This window comes from Globicephala melas, chromosome 16, assembly GCF_963455315.2.
Source record: "Globicephala melas chromosome 16, mGloMel1.2, whole genome shotgun sequence".
In the NCBI taxonomy this organism is placed as follows: Eukaryota; Metazoa; Chordata; class Mammalia; order Artiodactyla; family Delphinidae; genus Globicephala; species Globicephala melas.
The window spans coordinates 71421309-71439920 of NC_083329.1; the positions used below are offsets into that span (position 1 = coordinate 71421309).

General features: G+C 39.5%; 1 protein-coding gene across 1 annotated transcript in view; it reads left to right on the top strand.

Annotated features, from left to right (window-relative positions):
• The window catches only part of ANK3 (ankyrin 3), a 324133-nt gene that overhangs the window by 239488 nt on the left and 66033 nt on the right, over nt 1-18612 (top strand). Inside the window, 5 exon segments of the mRNA XM_060285875.1 lie at nt 9954-10060; nt 15361-15589; nt 18305-18355; nt 18357-18444; nt 18447-18458. Coding sequence (XP_060141858.1) covers nt 9954-10060; nt 15361-15589; nt 18305-18355; nt 18357-18444; nt 18447-18458 — 487 coding nt within the window.

Here is an 18612-nt window from a genome sequence, read left to right on the forward strand (position 1 = left end):
AGCCAGTTTAATTTGGGCTTCTGTCCTCACTAATATGCTTGTTCTTGGTGGTGGTCAAACCTGGCCTGAACAACCACCTATCAAGGGCAATGTAGAAAGTCTTCTAGAATCTCAAAGTACAGTTCAACCTTGAGATTCTGTTAGTTTATGCTTTCTCTCTAGGAATAAATCTAATTTTACCTAAATACAAAGAAAATGAGGGAACTCCCTGGCAGTCCAGTGGTTAGAACTCCATGCTTCCACTGCTGGGCTCCCGGGTTTGATCCCTGGTCAGGGAACTAAGATCCCACAAGCTGTGTGGCACAGCTCAAAAAAAAAAAGAGAATAAAGAAAAATAATATATTTTAAAAAATGAGCTGTGATTTAATAGCTAGCAACCTGGGTGTTTCCCAGCAAAAATATCTAGAAAGGCATTCTTTACCAGTTGATCACTAAGGAATGAGGATCTTCCATTGCCTTTCAGTTCTGTTGACATACATGCCATGTGTCTACAAAAAGAGAGAAAACGGGGCAGCTGTGGGGCCCTGTCCCTCTCTCGTTAGGTTGCTTTCATCTTTCAGACTTCCCTTTTCAGAACAGATTCGCCCACGTGGTTTGTGCCTAAGGGGACTAGTCGCGGGGCTTCCAATGGTGACCAGTTTGGAAGATGTAACTAAACTAGTGTGTGAACAGTTGCACTGGCTCTTGGGTAATAGTGGAGATCATTCTGGAGCCAGTAGTGGAGGCCTCTTGATGGCCTCCCTGTACCTCAAGCAGCTGTTACCCCTAACTGTTGCCACCCCTAACTCTTCGCATTTATCTCCCAGTCTAGGATTCCAGATCCTTTGGCTTGGACTTGGCCTTTTGGCAGGCTAAGGATGCTCTCATGTATATTTAGTTACGTATTGTGCTGTGTACTAATACTTGGTATATTAGCAAGGAATGTGCAAATTGGAGAGTTCTTTGGGAGAAATTCATGTTTATTTTTTCAAGACCCGCCCTTTCCCATGACCTCAGTAATAGAAAAGGAGAGGAATGAACAACCCAACAGGCTGGTTATGCTAATAATCCTTCCTCCTGTCCCTGCCAACCCCGTTCCACCCCTGCCCGCCCCCTTCCCCCTCCATCGGCAGATTAACTTTCCTTTTTCTTTCCTTGAAGCTAATTTCTAAAGGGCTCTCAGAAATGTGCATGGTGGCAGAAGGTCACCAGCCTGGGATTAAAGATTTTCTAGAGATAGTCGCTTGGAAGATAAGCACCTTTGACTAGTGATATTTAATATCCTGCTTTTTCCTCTTCAAGGTGCTTTGCCAGCATTACTTAGGTGATCCACTCAACACCTCTCACAGATTGGTCATCAAGATTACAGATTTTTTTTTTTTTTTTTAAATGCAGAGAGGTTTGTGTTGTAACTTAAGGTAGTACAGTTCGTGTGGATGTCTTGAGCCGGATGCTGATGTGTTAACGCTCTCAGCTTCTATGCTGACCTTGATTCACCTTCTCTTGTTGAAGTTAGTAGCTAAATTATCTTGAAATCAATCCGATTTGGAAATCTCCAGAACGTAACTTCATTTTGGTTTGTATTCTGGTCTCAAATAAGTCTTGGGGGTTATAAGAGTTGATTTCAAGAAAAGAAATACTTTAGGGGAAAAAAAGACCTGCTTTAGTAAGCTCTTAATTTGTATTTTATTTTGCTACTTGAATGAGGTTTTCTTTTATGGAATTTAAGGTACACATGATGTTTTGAAATATGTCTTCATTGTGAAATTATGTCCATGGTCAAGCTAACTAACACATCAGTCACCTCCCATAATTACCATTTTTGGGAGTGTAGTGAGAACACTTGAGATCTACTCTCTTAGCAAATTGCAAGTATAGAATACATTTTTATTCATTGCAGTCACCGTGCCGTGCATCAGGTTTCCAGAATTTCTTCATCTTATAACTGAAAGTGTGTCCCCTTTGATCCATATCTCCTCTTTTCCTCCACCCCCCAGCCTATGGTAACCACCATTCTATTCTCTGTTACTATGAATTAGACTTTTTTTTCTTTTAAGATGGAATCCATTTCTTAAAAGAATATTTCCAGATAGTTGTGGTGGATGTCCAGACAGACCTACTGTCTATTTCAGCAGCAGTTTGCCATTTCACTCAGTATCTGCCATAGATCATGATAATTATAGTACTCAGGGCAGCACCTGTCATACATTTTATTAAACGGATCATCTCACTCTGTGCTTTCAGCCACCTTACGGACTAGGTATTATCAGTACCACTTCACAGACAAAAGAGCCTGGGACCGAGTGTTTTACTTGTCCATTGTCACATTAGGTGACATTTGGTGGTGCAGCTGAGAATAAAACTTAGGTCTGATGGCTGCTTGAACCCATTCTGCTGCTGCCCTAGGCTGCAGTGCCACTCTCATAAGCAAAGTACGGCAGCCTGAGTGAAGCATATTCAGCTGGAAGAGTCAGCGTTTAGACAAGTATTTTGTCACGGCCAAAAGGCCACTATTATTTGTTAATCCAGCAGGCTACTCCCTATACTCTGATCAAACATACACCATCCTAAAAAGCTATATACGGGGCCACAGTGTTATATAAATTTAAGAAATAAGTTCAATTATAAAACATCTGGGAGCATCAAGATTATTATTATTATCTGTGATTCTGTTTGCATAGCAATTTAGAATTTTCATATTCCTTGGGTCATTCCATTCTTATGGTGAGTTGGGGCAGTTAACATTATCCACCCATTACTCATATGCAGAAATGAGGTTTTTTTCAGTGAGGTTTTTTGACCTTCCAGTCACTGGTCTATGAAGTGATGCAGCCCAACTGTCTAGGGGATCTGACACCCACATGGGTCCCCCTGCCCTGGCCCTGTCCGATGTGTGGCCACAGGCTCAAGTTATCCTTGACAAGGATAACTACTAAAGCCACCGAGTGCTGGGTATTGACTTTGAGAAGCCTTTGCTCTCCTGGGCTCCCAGTCTGGTTACATCATCCAGCTGTTTCCCAACTAGATCGTGTTTACAGTTTTTCAGATTAGATGCACTTCATTCTCCGTGGGACCTGTTGCTGTGAGTTTTACCTGGGGCCGGTAACATTAGCAATATCAAGACCACCAGTTCATCCGCAGGACCACCTTCTGCCAGGGGTAGCCAAGCGGACAGACAAGGACCTTAACTGGTGTCATCCAGCACTGGAGGTTGACAGTCAGCAGCCTGGAGAATTAGCTGATACTGGAATGAACTGGATTTCTTTTTCTTTTCCTTGCAAGTACTTTCTTGCCTTCTACCTCTTTTCTTCTGTGCCTGGACATTTATTTCCAGTCCTGGGCATTTGGGTGTGTCCTCATTGGTGAGGTCAGTGTGTACTTGCTCTCCTCTTTTCTCTGATGAACAGGGCTAGTGAGAAACTATTTTGGGAAAGTATGAACCTCTTGGAGACAGTGATATCATCATTAGTCAGGCGTTGGACTCTATTGAGTAATGTGCATTTTGATTTTAATAGTATCCTTGATATCACTTCCAAGATGAAAAATGATGTGCTTATTCATAATCATTTTTGACTTGGGAGTAAAAGGTCTTCTTAAGTCAGTGTGAACTTTTCCTTAACGTAGTGTCCTACTAAAGCCACGCAGCACCGGGTATTCACTTTGTGTTGTCAAATGTTTCAAGTCTCTCTCTGAACTTCAGTTTCCTCATCTGTAAAATGGTATATTATCTCCCAAGGCCACTCCGTCCTGAAGAGTCAAAGAACAAAGTAATGTAAAGGCCTAGGATAGTCCCTGACATTGAGTTGACAGAGTAGGTTGCAGTATTGCTGTTAATATAGACATTTAAATGGTTTTGAGTCAATAAATAAGACTTAGGCATTTAGAAGGTGTGTCCTTCTAACTGAACGGGCTGTGTTGATTTCATATAGGCATCCTGTGTATATAACTGTAAAGGACCAGTGCTGGCCCTGGATATGTTTGTTTTTGCTCTGCTTTCTCCACAAATTATCAGATTTTAACAAATGAGCTCACATAAATAAAAGTCCTTTGAAAAGTAGGAGCCACTGAAAAAAAAAAAAAGAAAAATAGAAGCGATCATACTTTTGTCCTTTGAAAATCCTTTGAAAAGTAGAAGCGACCACAGCCTGCCAGCCCTGGCCGTGGTGCCAGACTTCTGGTGTACGTTCTCATTTAATCTTCCTATCAACCAATCATCAATTTGAAAATGAGGAAACTGAGACTGAGAAAAGTTAAGAGACATTCTAAGGATCATAAAAGCAGTAAGTAATGTTGGGGCATCTCCAAGGGGGCTTTTAATACATAAAGAAAAAGAACAGTCAAAGGCAAAATACCTCCTTTATTCCTGATGGAGGCCAGGTTGAGGGCTGGCTGAGTGTCTGAGCCAAGTGGGCTTGGTAACTGAACCCCTGAAGTGAGCAGACCCCCTACCCAGTGGCCAGCATCAGTGACCCAGGGCAGGCAGCCCCCTCACGGAGGTCTGTTTAGGGGAGCAGAAGGGGGATGTCTGCCCTCTGTGACCAAGCTCAGGCCCGTGAGAGTGAAAATTGGATCTGAGAGGAGCCTTCCCAGCTACCTTTCCCAAATCTACCACTTAGATAAAGAAATCACATTTCCTGAACATTAAGGGACAGGGCGAGGCCCACAGTGACACAATTGAGTTGCCTTTCTAAGATGGAAAGCTTAGGAGTGGGAAAGAAGTGCTCTCTATTCACAAATGGCAAAGGCAGTTTTCAAATCCAAGTCTTTGCCTCAGGTCTAAAGCCAGTCTTTTCCATGAAGCCCTGGGAGCACCCCTACTTGCTGTGGGAAGTTTAAGAGCCATCTCTAGTTCATCTTTTTTAACCATCATCACACGTAGTGACCTTTTTATCATTTTAAATGTCTATTGGTTCAGTAACCAAACAGAAGAAGAGCTTCTCCTGGTACCATGGTACCAGGTACAATGACGTGTCACAACATCTTGAAATTCATATTGTTGACTACAATAAGTAAGCAGTTCAAACGGCACGTTTCTGTTTTAAGTAAACATTAGTCTGTAGAAAAGAGTGTTCAGAGACAGGTAGCTTGCAAACGAAGCTACCACTTCATCTCTCTAAAGATCATAGGCTCAGATGGAGTGCCTTATTTTTGTGTCTCGGTGGATGCATTGTAGGAAGAGCATTTTATTTGTCTATATTTAGGTTATTAAAATTGCTAGGCCTGCCCATCAGCCTCTGCAAAACTCTATGGAAAAAAAGAAAAACTGGGACAAATATCGGGACCTATGGCTCATTGCTTTGAACAAGTCTTTTAATGGATTCTACATTTGCTCATTTGTGTTATGACAAAGTTCCTGTGAGTGACTAGGAGGTGTGAGAGTCGGGGAGTTAGAAAGGAGTCAAAGGGATCCCCATGTGCTGGCACACCCCAGCCTCGATAAATATTACATGACGGCGACCATACCTTTTTGTGGGATACAATTCATTGTTTCAATAATTAATGTCGCCAGTGCATGTTTCTAAGAGCACCAAAGGTAAATAATTTACTGTAATTACCAAAGAGGAGTGATATTATTTATTGCTTAGAACTTGAAAAAGAATAGGTCTTTTGGAAAATAGCCTTAGGGCTGCCCCAAATGGAGGAATTGCAGTTTGCTGAAAAATAAAGTGAGCAGCACCGCCTACTTTATATTACATATTTTGCCCCACTCTGAGGGTGGGTTGGTTGGGGTCTTTAAAAGTCAGTAAAATTGGGGGCTTCCCTAGTGGCACAGTGGTTGAGAGTCCGCCTGCCGATGCAGGGGACACGGGTTCGTGCCCCAGTCCGGGAAGATCCCACATGCTGCGGAGCGGCTGGGCCCGTGAGCCATGGCCGCTGAGCCTGCGCGTCTGGAGCCTGTGCTCCGCAACGGGAGAGGCCACAGCAGTGAGAGGCCCGCGTACCGCAAAAAAAAAAAAAAAAAAAAAGTCAGTAAAATTGGTAAATAAGGCCAGATGAAACCAACACCTAATCTTTGGTTAACCCATAAAGAATTTGGGAACTTTCTGAAGTGACGTATTCATCTTTGGGGGTTAGGACCCTAGTTCTGTAAACTCTTGTTAACGCCATTGATCGCATACCCATCCACCAGATGTGTCGTCTCTCACCGAAGGCACAGACGGCTGCTCCTCATTCATTTTCGCATTTTCCTAGGATCTAGGCAGGACAGTGACTTACACATAAGTGCTCTGCAAATTATTGTTCCATTTGATCTCAGGGCTTTTTTTTTTTTTGTGGTACGCGGGCCTCTCACTGCCGTGGCCTCTCCCATTGCGGAACACAGGCTCCGGACGCGCAGGCCCAGTGGCCATGGCTCACGGGCCCAGCCGCTCCGCGGCATGTGGGATCTTCCCAGACCGGGGCACGAACCCGTGTCCCCCGCATCGGCAGGCAGACTCTCAACCACTGCGCCACCAGGGAAGCCCAGGGCTATTTTTTTAATCTTTGTAATTCACAGTAATTTTTAAAATTTAAGTTTTCTTATTATGAACCTTACACACACGAATAAAAAGTCATCACCTGTTTATTTATACCTTAGACGGAACCCTGTGGAGATTTTCCCCTCAGCTGGCCTAGATTTATACAACCTATGAGCTATAGCTCAATCTAAAACTGTGACTAAGCTGATAGCAAGCAGGAAAGATCTTTTTGGAGTAGCATCTTCAAGGAAAGATCCAAGCAGCGTGGAAATGAATGTGTTAAAGTCGCTCCGACTGGATTAAGGGTCTTCTGGCCAGCGAGCATCTTCCCTTTGTCTCAGCAGGCCCCCAGCTGGCACACGGGCTCACAATTTGCTTCCAAATATCTTGGCCTGGCCATAGGATCTGGTGTTTAAAAGGAAAGAGGCACATGAAGATTTCCCCTGTCTGCAACACTCTGGGCAAAGAATATTCTTTGCCGGGTGATCTTTGGCTGTTGCAACACGTGAGAATTAACCGTTCAAATAAAGGTCCTTCTCCATTTGGGAAAGAAACAAAAAAAGTCATGTTCTTTTACAAGACATACTCAATAGGATTAAAAAGAGCATCCCCACGTACACCTTCAGCCCCCAACTTCTCCTCTCCAGAGACAATTGCTCGGGGTAGCTTTTGATGACTGAGTACTAAGCTTATGGGATGCTCTCTGCATGGTTCAGGGCTTAGCACCTGTGATTTCCACTGAAGTAATAAGTCTGGGACATTTCACTGGAAAATCCCAGAGAAGACTCCCCATTTTCTGCCTCAAGGCTCTGTCCCTAACTGTCTGTCTGGGAGACCAGTAAAGGTAGAAGGCTGGGTCTGAACATTCATTACATAAACTTTCAGTTAATCTCCATTTTCATTATGGTGCCTCTGACCCTCTAATCTTCTGCCTCTGGTTTCTGTGCCTCTAGATTTCTGCCAGGGTTGATGGGGGGTAAGTTATTTGGCAATTGATAAATCAGTGAGGGGATTATGGAGATCAGATCCCTTTTTAGAGAGACTTTCAACCAATCCTTGTTTTTCTGTTGATGTCTTCTCTTATTCTCTTTGCCTGTGTGTGTGTGTGTGTGTGTGTGTGAATTCTTGACTGTCATTTTACTGGGGTTTCAGTAGAAAGCAGATCTTTAGAAGGACGAAAATTGAGATTGATTTCGTTTTTGGTGTGTGAGCCAACATCTCTCATCAGATTTGGAACGTTCTTAGCCATTCTCTCTTCAAACATAGCCCCTACCTTATTCTCCTCTTCTACTTCCGAGAGTCCAGTTACACACACGTTAAAACCTTTCACTGTGTTCTACGTCTCATACTATTTTCTGTATTTTCCATTCTTTAAAAAAATCTACGCTTGACATATACACACCACTATATTTAAAATGGATAACCAGGAAGGACCTACTGTAGAGCACAGGGAACTCTGCTCAGTATTCTGTAGCAACCTAAATGGGAAAAGAATTTGAAAAAGAATGGATATATGTACACGTATAACTGAATCACTTTGCCGTACACCTGAAACTAGCACAACATTGTTAATCAACTATAGTCCAATATAAAACAAAAATTTTTTTTAAATCTGCCCTTCATTTTTTATATTTTTCCATTAACACTTCCATATATTAACCCTGTTTTCCTATTGTGTTTAAGAACTGACATTATACTTAGAACTGAACAAAGGCCCATTTGATTTTCTTACGTATATTCCAGTCCTCTGTTGAATCATCCACCTTTTCATTTCTCTTCTCTATCTTTTTTCCTATTTTCTTAAACATACTAATCATAGTTATTATGATAACTATAATCAAAGTTCTTATTAACTTCCTTCAAAATGTAGGATCACTTGGGAGTCTGTTTATAGTATCTGGGTTTGTTTTGTTTTTGTTTTTGCTCACGTGCTCTGGCCATGCTTTCATTGCATGCTGGACATGATGTATAAAAACAAGTTTGTAGACACGCCACACCCAGTGATGATAATATTCCTTCAAAGAGGATTCACCATCCCTCTGTCAGGCAAAGAGTGGTGGCTGATTCTTCTCATCCAATCAAGATTTTGCTGAAATGAGGCTGGTTCGCAGCCCTGGTAAATCTCAGGCTACCTCTGGTCTGTCCCTGGCCCTTCAGGGTCCTTGTTTGAAATTCTGGTATGATCTTCGGGTCCCCTCCCCTTCCAAGTCTCACACTCTAAATCTTTTTCTCATGAAACTGCCCAAAAGCTCTGTTATGCTTTACAGAGATTTTCTGGTTAGTTTTTTAGCTTCCTGTTCTGCACAGCTCCAGAGTTTGTTTATTTATTTTTAGTTTAATTTTATTTATTTATTTTAATTTTTGGCTGTGTTGGGTCTTCGTTGCTGCACTCAGGTTTTCTCTAGTTACAGCGAGCGGGGGCTACTCTTCGTTTCGGTGCATGGGCTTCTCATTGCGGTGGCTTCTCTTGTTGTGGAGCGTGGGCTCTAGGCGCGCGGGCTTCAGTAGTTGTGGCTCGCGGGCTCAGTAGTTGTGGCTCGCGGGGTTAGTTGCTCCGTGGCACGTGGGATCTTCCCGGACCAGGGCTTGAACCCATGTCCCCTGCACTGACAGGCAGATTCTTAACCACTGGGCCACCAGGGAAGCCCCAGCCCCAGCATTTAGCAAATGTTCTGAATGGAAATCTGTAACATGCCTGAGGCCACCCAACTCTCCACCAAAACTCCCTTGGTTTTTCTGTTCCCCAGCAGGTAGCCCCTGTAGGCACAAAGCCCAAATTCTGTCTGCACTGGTAATTGACAAATGCCCCCAAGTTAAAAATGGCAACAAAAAACTCAACTCTTCCAGGTAACCACCTCTCCAAATATAGCTCCTCAGTTTTGCACCTCAGTTGTTCTCTGCTGCCCGCAGAGATGATTTCCACACTTATCTGTTGTGCTTAGCACAGCACTAGGCTGCTGCTGGCTTCTCCACCCCACTTGGAAACAGAAGTCATCAAGATTGAATTTTTTTATTTTTATTTTGAGATTCGGAAAAGAAATTTACAATTGTCAGATTAATTTAGAGATTGTTGAAGTACTTAAAATCATGGTTAGCATTACTTCTGTGATATTCCTTGTGCCATGCCAGTTACTCAAGATGGTTTCTTAAAAGATTGAGATAATACAGCATATCAATGAACTTTATTTCTAATTCTTGAAACTTCAATGTAGACCTGTGGAGGAATGTACAGTCAGGCCCATGGATGCAGAGGGCCAATGACACTAGTTATTTTATATGAGGTACTTGAGCATCTCCGGATTTTGGTATCCACGGGGATGGGTGGGCGGGGGGTGTCCTGGAACTGATCACCCGAGGATACGAAGGGGCAACTGTAAAAATATATATATATATATATATGCTTACTTTGAATGTTAGAGTATCTGGACTATGGAGACATACAGGTGTATTTTGTACGTACACAGAAACCACTGTCTTGGATGGGTTGTTGACACAATATATCGTTTTATTTTTCAGCATCTAACATTCACAAGAGAATTTGATTCAGATTCTCTTAGACATTACAGCTGGGCTGCAGACACCTTGGACAATGTCAATCTTGTCTCAAGTCCTGTTCATTCTGGGTAAGTAACCAAAAAGTCACTTTTCCTATTAAATTAACATTGCACTTACTATTTGCAGTTATAAATTCATATTGACAAGCTCCACATGTATGAGATATTGATCTTCTAAAGGACTTCATTAGTGAGTATATGTGGTATATATTTGTAAGTCATTAGTAAATATTTTTGCTAAACAAATCTGCATTTCTATTTTTATTGGTAAAAGCACCGTGTTAGAAAGGAAGTTAATAAGGTGCACAACCATTTCCTGGCTATTCTGGCACTACTTTTAGCTCTCTAATTTTCCTTTTCAATAAAAAAAATTTTAATATAGTCATTTCTCTTAATTTTACTTTATTCAAATGAAGTTTTTTTCTGAGTATCTGATTTTCCTGAAATAAAATTATAATGAAGCTGTATTAAATTAAAAATGTTTTTAAATAAATGAATTTTTTTTTAAAAGAAAAGAAAAAGTGAATGTACCAATGTGTGTACCCTGGAAGTGCTATAGTAAAAACCACATCAAACAGGCTCCTTGTTGCTGCCCTGTTAGTCAGCAAATTTGAGGCAGGCAGCTAAAAGGTGACCTGCTTCAATTGCTGAATTGATAATTATTGTATTTTTAGATATTGGATTCTTAGCCTATTATAGGTAATTAAACGTGGGATAATTGATTCGCATACAAATGGAATCGAAATAATTCATTAAGATGATGAAAATTTCAAAGTATTTTCACCTCTGAAATTGACATTTAGGCCATAAATTAGTTGTGATCCAGGACAAGTGCAGATTCAATTTATTTAATTCTGAATTAAATAAATTAACAATAATTAACATTTGTGAAGTGCCTTATATATTTTATGAAGTATTTTTTTGCTGCTTTTAATTACAATAAATTGTAATGGCTAACCTACCTAGTGCTTTTCATGTATCTGGCATTGTGCTAAATCTTTTACATGTATTATCTTATTTAATATTTATTTGAACCTTAAAATGACACTGACATAGGCTTTACTCATTATCCCCATTTTACAGAGGAAAAGTCCTAGACTCCAAGTAATGCTGCAGGTTATTTAAAGTATTCTTACACAATTGTGGCTTGTAACACCACGATTGTGAAAAACAAGTCACTGCAATGTCATTTAAATGGAAATAATTCACATGAAAGTGCCTTATAAACTATAAACTACATGGTGGTCTTTGAATCATTAATATTACATTTCTTTAATTCAGTTAGAAAAAGCTTTAATTATAGTAATATTACATTTTAAACTGCTTAAAATAGTTACACGATTTATAGTAGATGTATTTGGGTCTAAAATTGCAAAAGCAAAAAACAAACCAAAAAAAAAAAAGTTGAGAAGGAAAATATAAAACACCCAGAACAGGGCTTCCCTAGTGGTACAGTGGTTAAGAATCCACCTGCCATTGCAGGGGACACGGGTTCAAGCCCTGGTCCGGGAAGATCCCACATGCTGCGGAGCAACTAAGCCCATGCGCCACAACTGCTGAGCCTATGCTCTAGAGTCCACAAGCCACAACTACTGAGCCTGTGTGCCACAACTACTGAAGCCCGCGCACCTAGAGCCTGTGCTCCACAGCAAGGGAAGCCACTGAAATGAGAAGTTCATGCACCGCAGTGAAGAGTAGCCCCTGCTCCCCGCAACTAGAGAAAGCCCACGCACAGCAACGAAGACCCAACGCAGCCAAAGATAAATTAATTAATTAAATAAATTAAAAAACAAAAACACCCAGAATACATTCATTAAGTGGGCAAACATACTGAAGAGTTTTTTGAACCAAACTTGGTGAATTGCCACCATGTGACAACAATCTAGAACCAGCACTTCGTAGTCTACATAGGAAAGAAAAGCACTAGGGTTTAATTTAGTAAATTGAGAAGGTGAGGGATCATAGGATAAGAAAATCAGAAACGAGCTTTCCCCTGCACTGGAGGCAGTGTAGTATGTGAATAGGCAACTAATGTCTCCTTCCCTTTGAATTCACTGAAGACAGTAGACTTTTGCAGGAAAGGAAAAGTAATGGCAGCTAATTGGGCTTATTTGAAAAGCAAAATATACACTTGGTATACACTTGGAAATAGTTCACTAATGCCAGGTCTATGGTGTAGCTTATATATAGCCATTTAAGGCAAATCTTTTTCCAAGTTGTCCCACAAATGCCAAATGCCTTGGTTTCATTTTCTGATGGTTTTTATTTTTCCTTTGCTTATCATTGACATTTTCTGTTGCTTGCTTCTAATTATCTTACATTAATTTTTCCCATTTGCTTTCTAAATTATTTTGCAGCTATTCTTCTCCACTTCCTCAGTATGATTCAAGGTGATAACTGTGTCTTTTATGTGAACCATCCCTTTTTGTATTTTTAATTTATGTGAATTTTTCCCACAGTTAGATTGTGTCAGTGTCTGTAGTGTATCAGCATTTGTCATCCTGCTGTTCCTAAAGCTAGAAACATTCATTCATGTGTTAGTTTTAGGATCATTTGTAGAATTCCTGCTTTAGTTTAAATGTTAATAAGATACAATGAATATGATTAAATATCACCTTTTCATTTGTTTCTATAAATTATATTGCATGAAATTTTATTTTGCATACAATATGTAAGGGATGAGTTTAGAAAACAAATCACTGTATTTCATAATGCTGTTGAGTAACAGGACTCAATATCGGGCTTAAACATCTACTCCCATCTTTCCTCAGTCTTTTCGCTCTATAAAACTGAAAACCATAGAACAACAAATAATCAGTAATGATCACCAACTATGCACTGGTTGCTACACAGAACACAAAGAGATTCTTCCAATTTTATTAAAATCTTCTAAGCCATGGTTTTTCCATTTGGTTCTGATATTCTTTGTAGCTGGGGTATTTTTATATTGACACTGGTAACCTTCTTACACTACCTTCACTTTATATATATATAATATTTATATATGTATATATTTTTTTTCAGTGTTAGTAACCGAGTCTGACCTAGGCAGTTTCTGAGCACACTTAACAAAATGGTTTTGTTCATTGGTTTATTCAATAAACATTTACTGTGTGCTGATTATGTATGGGAACTGTGCTCAGCTCTGTAGGTTAAGCAGTGAACGAGACAAAACCTGATCTGAATTATTATCTGTATTAGTGAGACTCAGCTGTTTGTTGCCAGGGCAAACACAGCCCTCTCAGTGTAAACACTCCAGTGTTTATCTGTATCAATACTAATACAACTGCATTTTCAAACCCAGAGTTTATCTTGAATCATTTGTAATTCATTCTGTTACTCTTAGTCCCAAGCACGAGTTGATTTTTAACTACTGGAAGCTGGGAAAGATGAGATTTTTGTGTTGGGCTTCCTTATAATATGCCACATTGTCTTTATTACTGAATAAAAGTAGTTGTTAAGTATGTATATGTCTAAAAAAGTATAGGCTCCCCAAAGCAGTTTCAAGTGACCCTTTTATCATTCAACACTGGAGACAATTCATCTGGACACTTGTACAAGTGAACAAGTATCTTTGTCTTTCACTAGGGAGGAGTGATTTTTGTTTTGTTTTGTTTTTGAGAGATTCAGTCTCTTGCCCTCATACTTTGAATATCCTAGTAGTTCTGGTCTCTCAAAGTATGTATAATGATATCAAAAACGTATGAAACCATTAATTAATCCAGAGGAGAACAGCTAAATCCAAAATGAGCAAAAGGGTGTGAAGTTGATTCCACCTCACTGATGACCAGAGTTGGTTCTGAAAATCTGATAGGCCGAAAAGTGATCCCCATGCTCTTGATTCTCTCCATGGGGATGGTGGGTCCATTTGCTTTGTTGAAGAGGTTACTGTTCCGAGGTCAGGAGGCATCACTCTTTAGGAAAGGGTCTCCAGCTAGGACCGCCAAGCAAGGTCTGAAATCTATTTGTAGGATGTTAGAACTGTTTTTTAGAAGAGTAAATAGTAGAGGATTTTGATGGATGGGATTATCCCCCTTCCGCGCCCCCCCCACCCCCGCTCAAATCCTGTAGGTATTCAATTTTCTAAATATCAACATTTGGTGCTCTTCCACTAATAAGCATATTTTCACATGTGAAAATTAGAATGCAAAAATACATGTTTCTGTTCCCCAGTCTCTGACTTGCACTCTTCCATATGTTGGGCTCATTGGTTTACATTCATCAGAGTGCTTTACAACACGGTGACAGTGGTGGGAGGAGTCACGGAGGTCTTTTTTTCATGAACACATGATAGGAATCAAGATATTACCCAAATAAGTTTGGGGTTAGCAGATGCAAACTGTTATACATGGGAGGGATGAACAACAAGGTCCTACCTACTGTATAACACAGGGAACTATATTTAATATCCTGTAATAAACCATAATGGAAAAGAATATGAAAAAGACTATATATATGTATAACTGAATCACTTTGCTATACAGCAGAAATTTATGCAACATTGTAAATCAACTATACGTCAATAAAATTTTTTTAAAAGATATTACCCAAATATGACACAGTTAATTCTTTACATCTTCACAGCTACATGCAGACAAATAATTTTTCCTCCCTAGCTTTAATATAACAGCCAATGACAGAATTATATAACTTAGAGATATTTTCTAAAAAGTCTGTTCAATCATTTTTGTATTGCTATACAGATACTCAAATGTAGGCTATTTTAAACAGTTTTTAAGCCAAATTGATATTGAAAAGATTAAACCCCTTTCCATCAAAATTGCCTTAGTAAAACTTTAGTCACCTTCTGCTTTTATTCTTATTTTCTGCTTTGTGAGAATAGTAAAAATTAGAGTGTTGGTATGATTAAAGATACATTCATTTTATGAGTTGTACATGTTTAAGACATACTGTGGAGTTTCATCTTACTTGTTGAGGGGGAGAGATTCCATAGTCAGCACATGGCTAAAACCATTGATAGTTAAAATGACCCTTGAATGTAAACTTAAACCACCCACAGGGACCACATATGGTGGGTTTGTTTTAAATGCAAGACAGTCGTTTAATAGCCAGTTTTTATCCCAACTTTGAAACAGTCACTCTTCCTTCAGTTTGAGCATCTGACAGTGGTTGGCTTCTGTTCGGAGGCCACGAGCCATCAAAAAATAAAGTGTCGTGTTGTACTTTTTTGCTCAGTTCACAAGTCAAATGCATGTTTGATGTGACTCCACTGTATTTACTTCCAATGTATTCTTAAAGAGGGGGAATGAGAGCTACCTTGTCTGTCACTTTAACATTCAGTTTCCAAACTTGCTGTGAAAACGGCTTCTGTCTCTCCTTGATTTGCCCTCTGATCTTCCCCCCTGCAGGTTTCTGGTTAGCTTTATGGTGGATGCAAGAGGCGGCTCCATGAGGGGAAGCCGGCACCACGGGATGAGAATCATCATTCCTCCTCGCAAGTGCACTGCCCCCACCCGTATCACCTGCCGTTTGGTAAAGAGACATAAACTGGCCAACCCACCCCCCATGGTGGAAGGAGAGGGATTAGCCAGTAGGCTGGTAGAAATGGGTCCTGCAGGGGCACAATTTTTAGGGTAAGTCATTTGTCAGTTTTCATCTTGGCCCTCGTACCACATCTCTGATTTTCTTTACCCTTGTCAGCTCAAGTAGTTAACAGTTAAATCTGTTGAGTTGGACCATTTCAGTCCAGTACAGCCTTCATGTAGTATCAGAGGTCACAAAGCTGTGTAATTCTCTGAAAAGCTGGTAGGCTGGTACTTCCTTAACTCAGTTTGCTGGCCAAAGGTTTTACTAACCGAGAAGCATGTTCTCTGCTCAGTGAGTGCACGGAACCCCAGCGGCCCCTGTGGAAGTCAAGGCACCACTCTTATATATCCCACGTTGAATAAATGGCTATTTTGGGTACATGTCTTTTTAATGATCATTTTTTGGGGAACAATCCATTGTGATATTGTATTTTACAAAAGGAAAAAATGCATTTATTTTCTGAGGTGGCACTTGGGTGCAAATCAGGCAGGCTCTGTCGTGACGGACAGTTTGTTCACAGTTTCCCCTTCTTGTTTCTCTTCCTGCTGCATGGATGTTATTCAGTAAACTGCATCTTCCTACCAATCCTCCCCCTGTAAATGAGGGTGAGAGCTTGGTTAGCCGAATCCTGCAGCTTGGGCCTCAAGGAACAAAATTTATTGGGTAGGATCTTTATAGACAAGATACAGAATGTCTACAATTCTTTTTCCATTTTCAATTTTTTTCTGTCACACCCATGGTCTTATTCTTGTCTTAATTTTATTTTTGGTTTTTAATGCTTTCAGTTGATGTGTGTCACTGAAAGAAGAAAAAAAAATCATAGTGGCTTGACGTAATGCAGCACCGCTACCTCTCTTGTGCTTTTCAAGCATGTGGAATTCACTGCGAGCATTCTGCTTTCATAACTCTGTGCTTCTGTAAACCTTGCTTTAATTTGAAATGTTTCAACTGACGCTGATAGTTTTTAAGACAGACTGATAGTCTAATTTTAACCCAGTGTAAAAGAAGATATATGCAGGCTTTGAATCAACATTTGCTGTAAATGATATATATGTGTATATATATATATATATACCTGTATATATATATGTATGTGTGTGGAGTTGCATTTTTTTAAAAAAGTACTTATGGGCTGTGAGAAGGACAAGTCATCAATAAGTAAACTGATTTTGAAAAAATGTTGGGAATACAAGATATTTAAAGAAAATCCAATAGGCAGCAGGTAGCATATTCTACTAAAGTTATTAAATTGTTTTGTTTTGTTCTGTTTAAGCTGAAATGTGTTGGTATTTGTCTGTCTGCTTATCTGTCTGATTGGTGTGTTTGCACTGGCAGTCTGCATGAAGAAACCTGTTATGAAAAGTTATGCTTGGCTTTCACCTTGGTCCCAGACCCTTGTTCATTTCTCCTCTCCAATACTGTTGAATGTCACACACAAAGCCACATTCCTGAAATATTTAGAGTGACAGTATCTGATGCATTAACCTGCAAAGATTGTATCTAGTTTTCAAAAAAAGAAAAATTTAATGTCTGATCACCAGGTGTGGTTAAAAACTAAGGTGAACATCTTACTAACTCTTGAAATTACTAACACTATTAGGAATAGTTGATTTTGTTCTTACCCACTGAAAAATAAAGGGATTATAAAAAATTTTTCAAACCCTTAATTTGAATTAATTATAATTATTTTGCCCAAAGTAAAATTTTCATATTTATCATCCCATTTTAAGTGAATGCTTTTGTAATAAATCAAATATTAATATGTTTTTATTTATGTCATTTGGTCATTACAACTACTCTCCTTTTTCATGCCATTACCTATTTAAGCCTGTATCTTCTGTCACCACACGTACATAAACACACAGGCTAAGAGGTGAGGTTATATACAACCTCTGTAGGAGAATAATGATACTGTCTACTTAAATGTCATAAAATAAAGCTGCACAATCCAACTCCATAAACTGTGTGTGATTGTGGTCTGCTTACTCCCATTCATCCTTTTTAGCATTTATCCTACTTCAAAATTTAACAAAATTATTCCTGTGCTTGATTGGCTGTCTTCAATCTGCAGCCATTTTTTCGCCTTCTTTTGCAAAAGGACACTGTCAAAAATTACTAGATCATTATATGACAGTTTCAAACCAGTAATGCTTTTTCAGAAAGTCTAATTCCTATGCAGTCCTACGAGAGCTAGGAAATTACGCTGCCCATTTCACGACGTAAAAATCAAAGTAATGTCTTGACTACACAGGCCATGAAAGTTATGAAAACTGACCGTTGGAAGGAGTGGATTGTTAGATTGTTTTCTTGCTAAGGGAAAAAAAGTCAGTAATCTTTCAAAATAGGCAATTTACAGAATTTCTTTTTTAAAGAAACGACTGTGTCCTTTTAAATCATGAGCATTTTGTATAATTCAATACACTATTGTGTTTTAAAAAATGGACCAACTTTCTTTCTTATGGTCTATTTTAATAACTTTCAATTCCTCGATTACTTATGTGTGCTGAATATTTTCCCCCTATTCAATCAAATGCCTAACATATGATAGGCCCCCAAGAATTGTTTGTGAATGAATGAATGATGGCATGTTTTCAGGTTTCTAATATATTATTTAATTAGCAAATGATTCTGCAGCTTTGAAATCATTCCCAACCTTAGTGGCACCTCTGATTTTCAAATGAATACTGTCAATGAAACACTTTTAAAAGTATGAAACTATAAACCTATTTCCTTTGATACCAAAATAATGTGGCTTTTTTTTTCCAGCCTGTCATAGTGGAAATCCCTCACTTTGGGTCTATGAGAGGAAAAGAGAGAGGAACTCATTGTTCTTCGAAGTGAAAATGGTGAAACGTGGAAGGAGCATCAATTTGACAGTAAAAGTGAAGATTTAACCGAATTACTTAATGCATGGATGAAGGTAATTACAGTGACTCCCTGTTTCTCTGAATGTCTGCAGGAAGAAATCAAAGGGATGGCTAGACTAAAGGAAACAGTACTTGAATTTCACACGTTTGTATTTTAAACTGGAATCGGGTTCCTCAGCATTTATTGTTTTCTGCGTCTAAGGCATG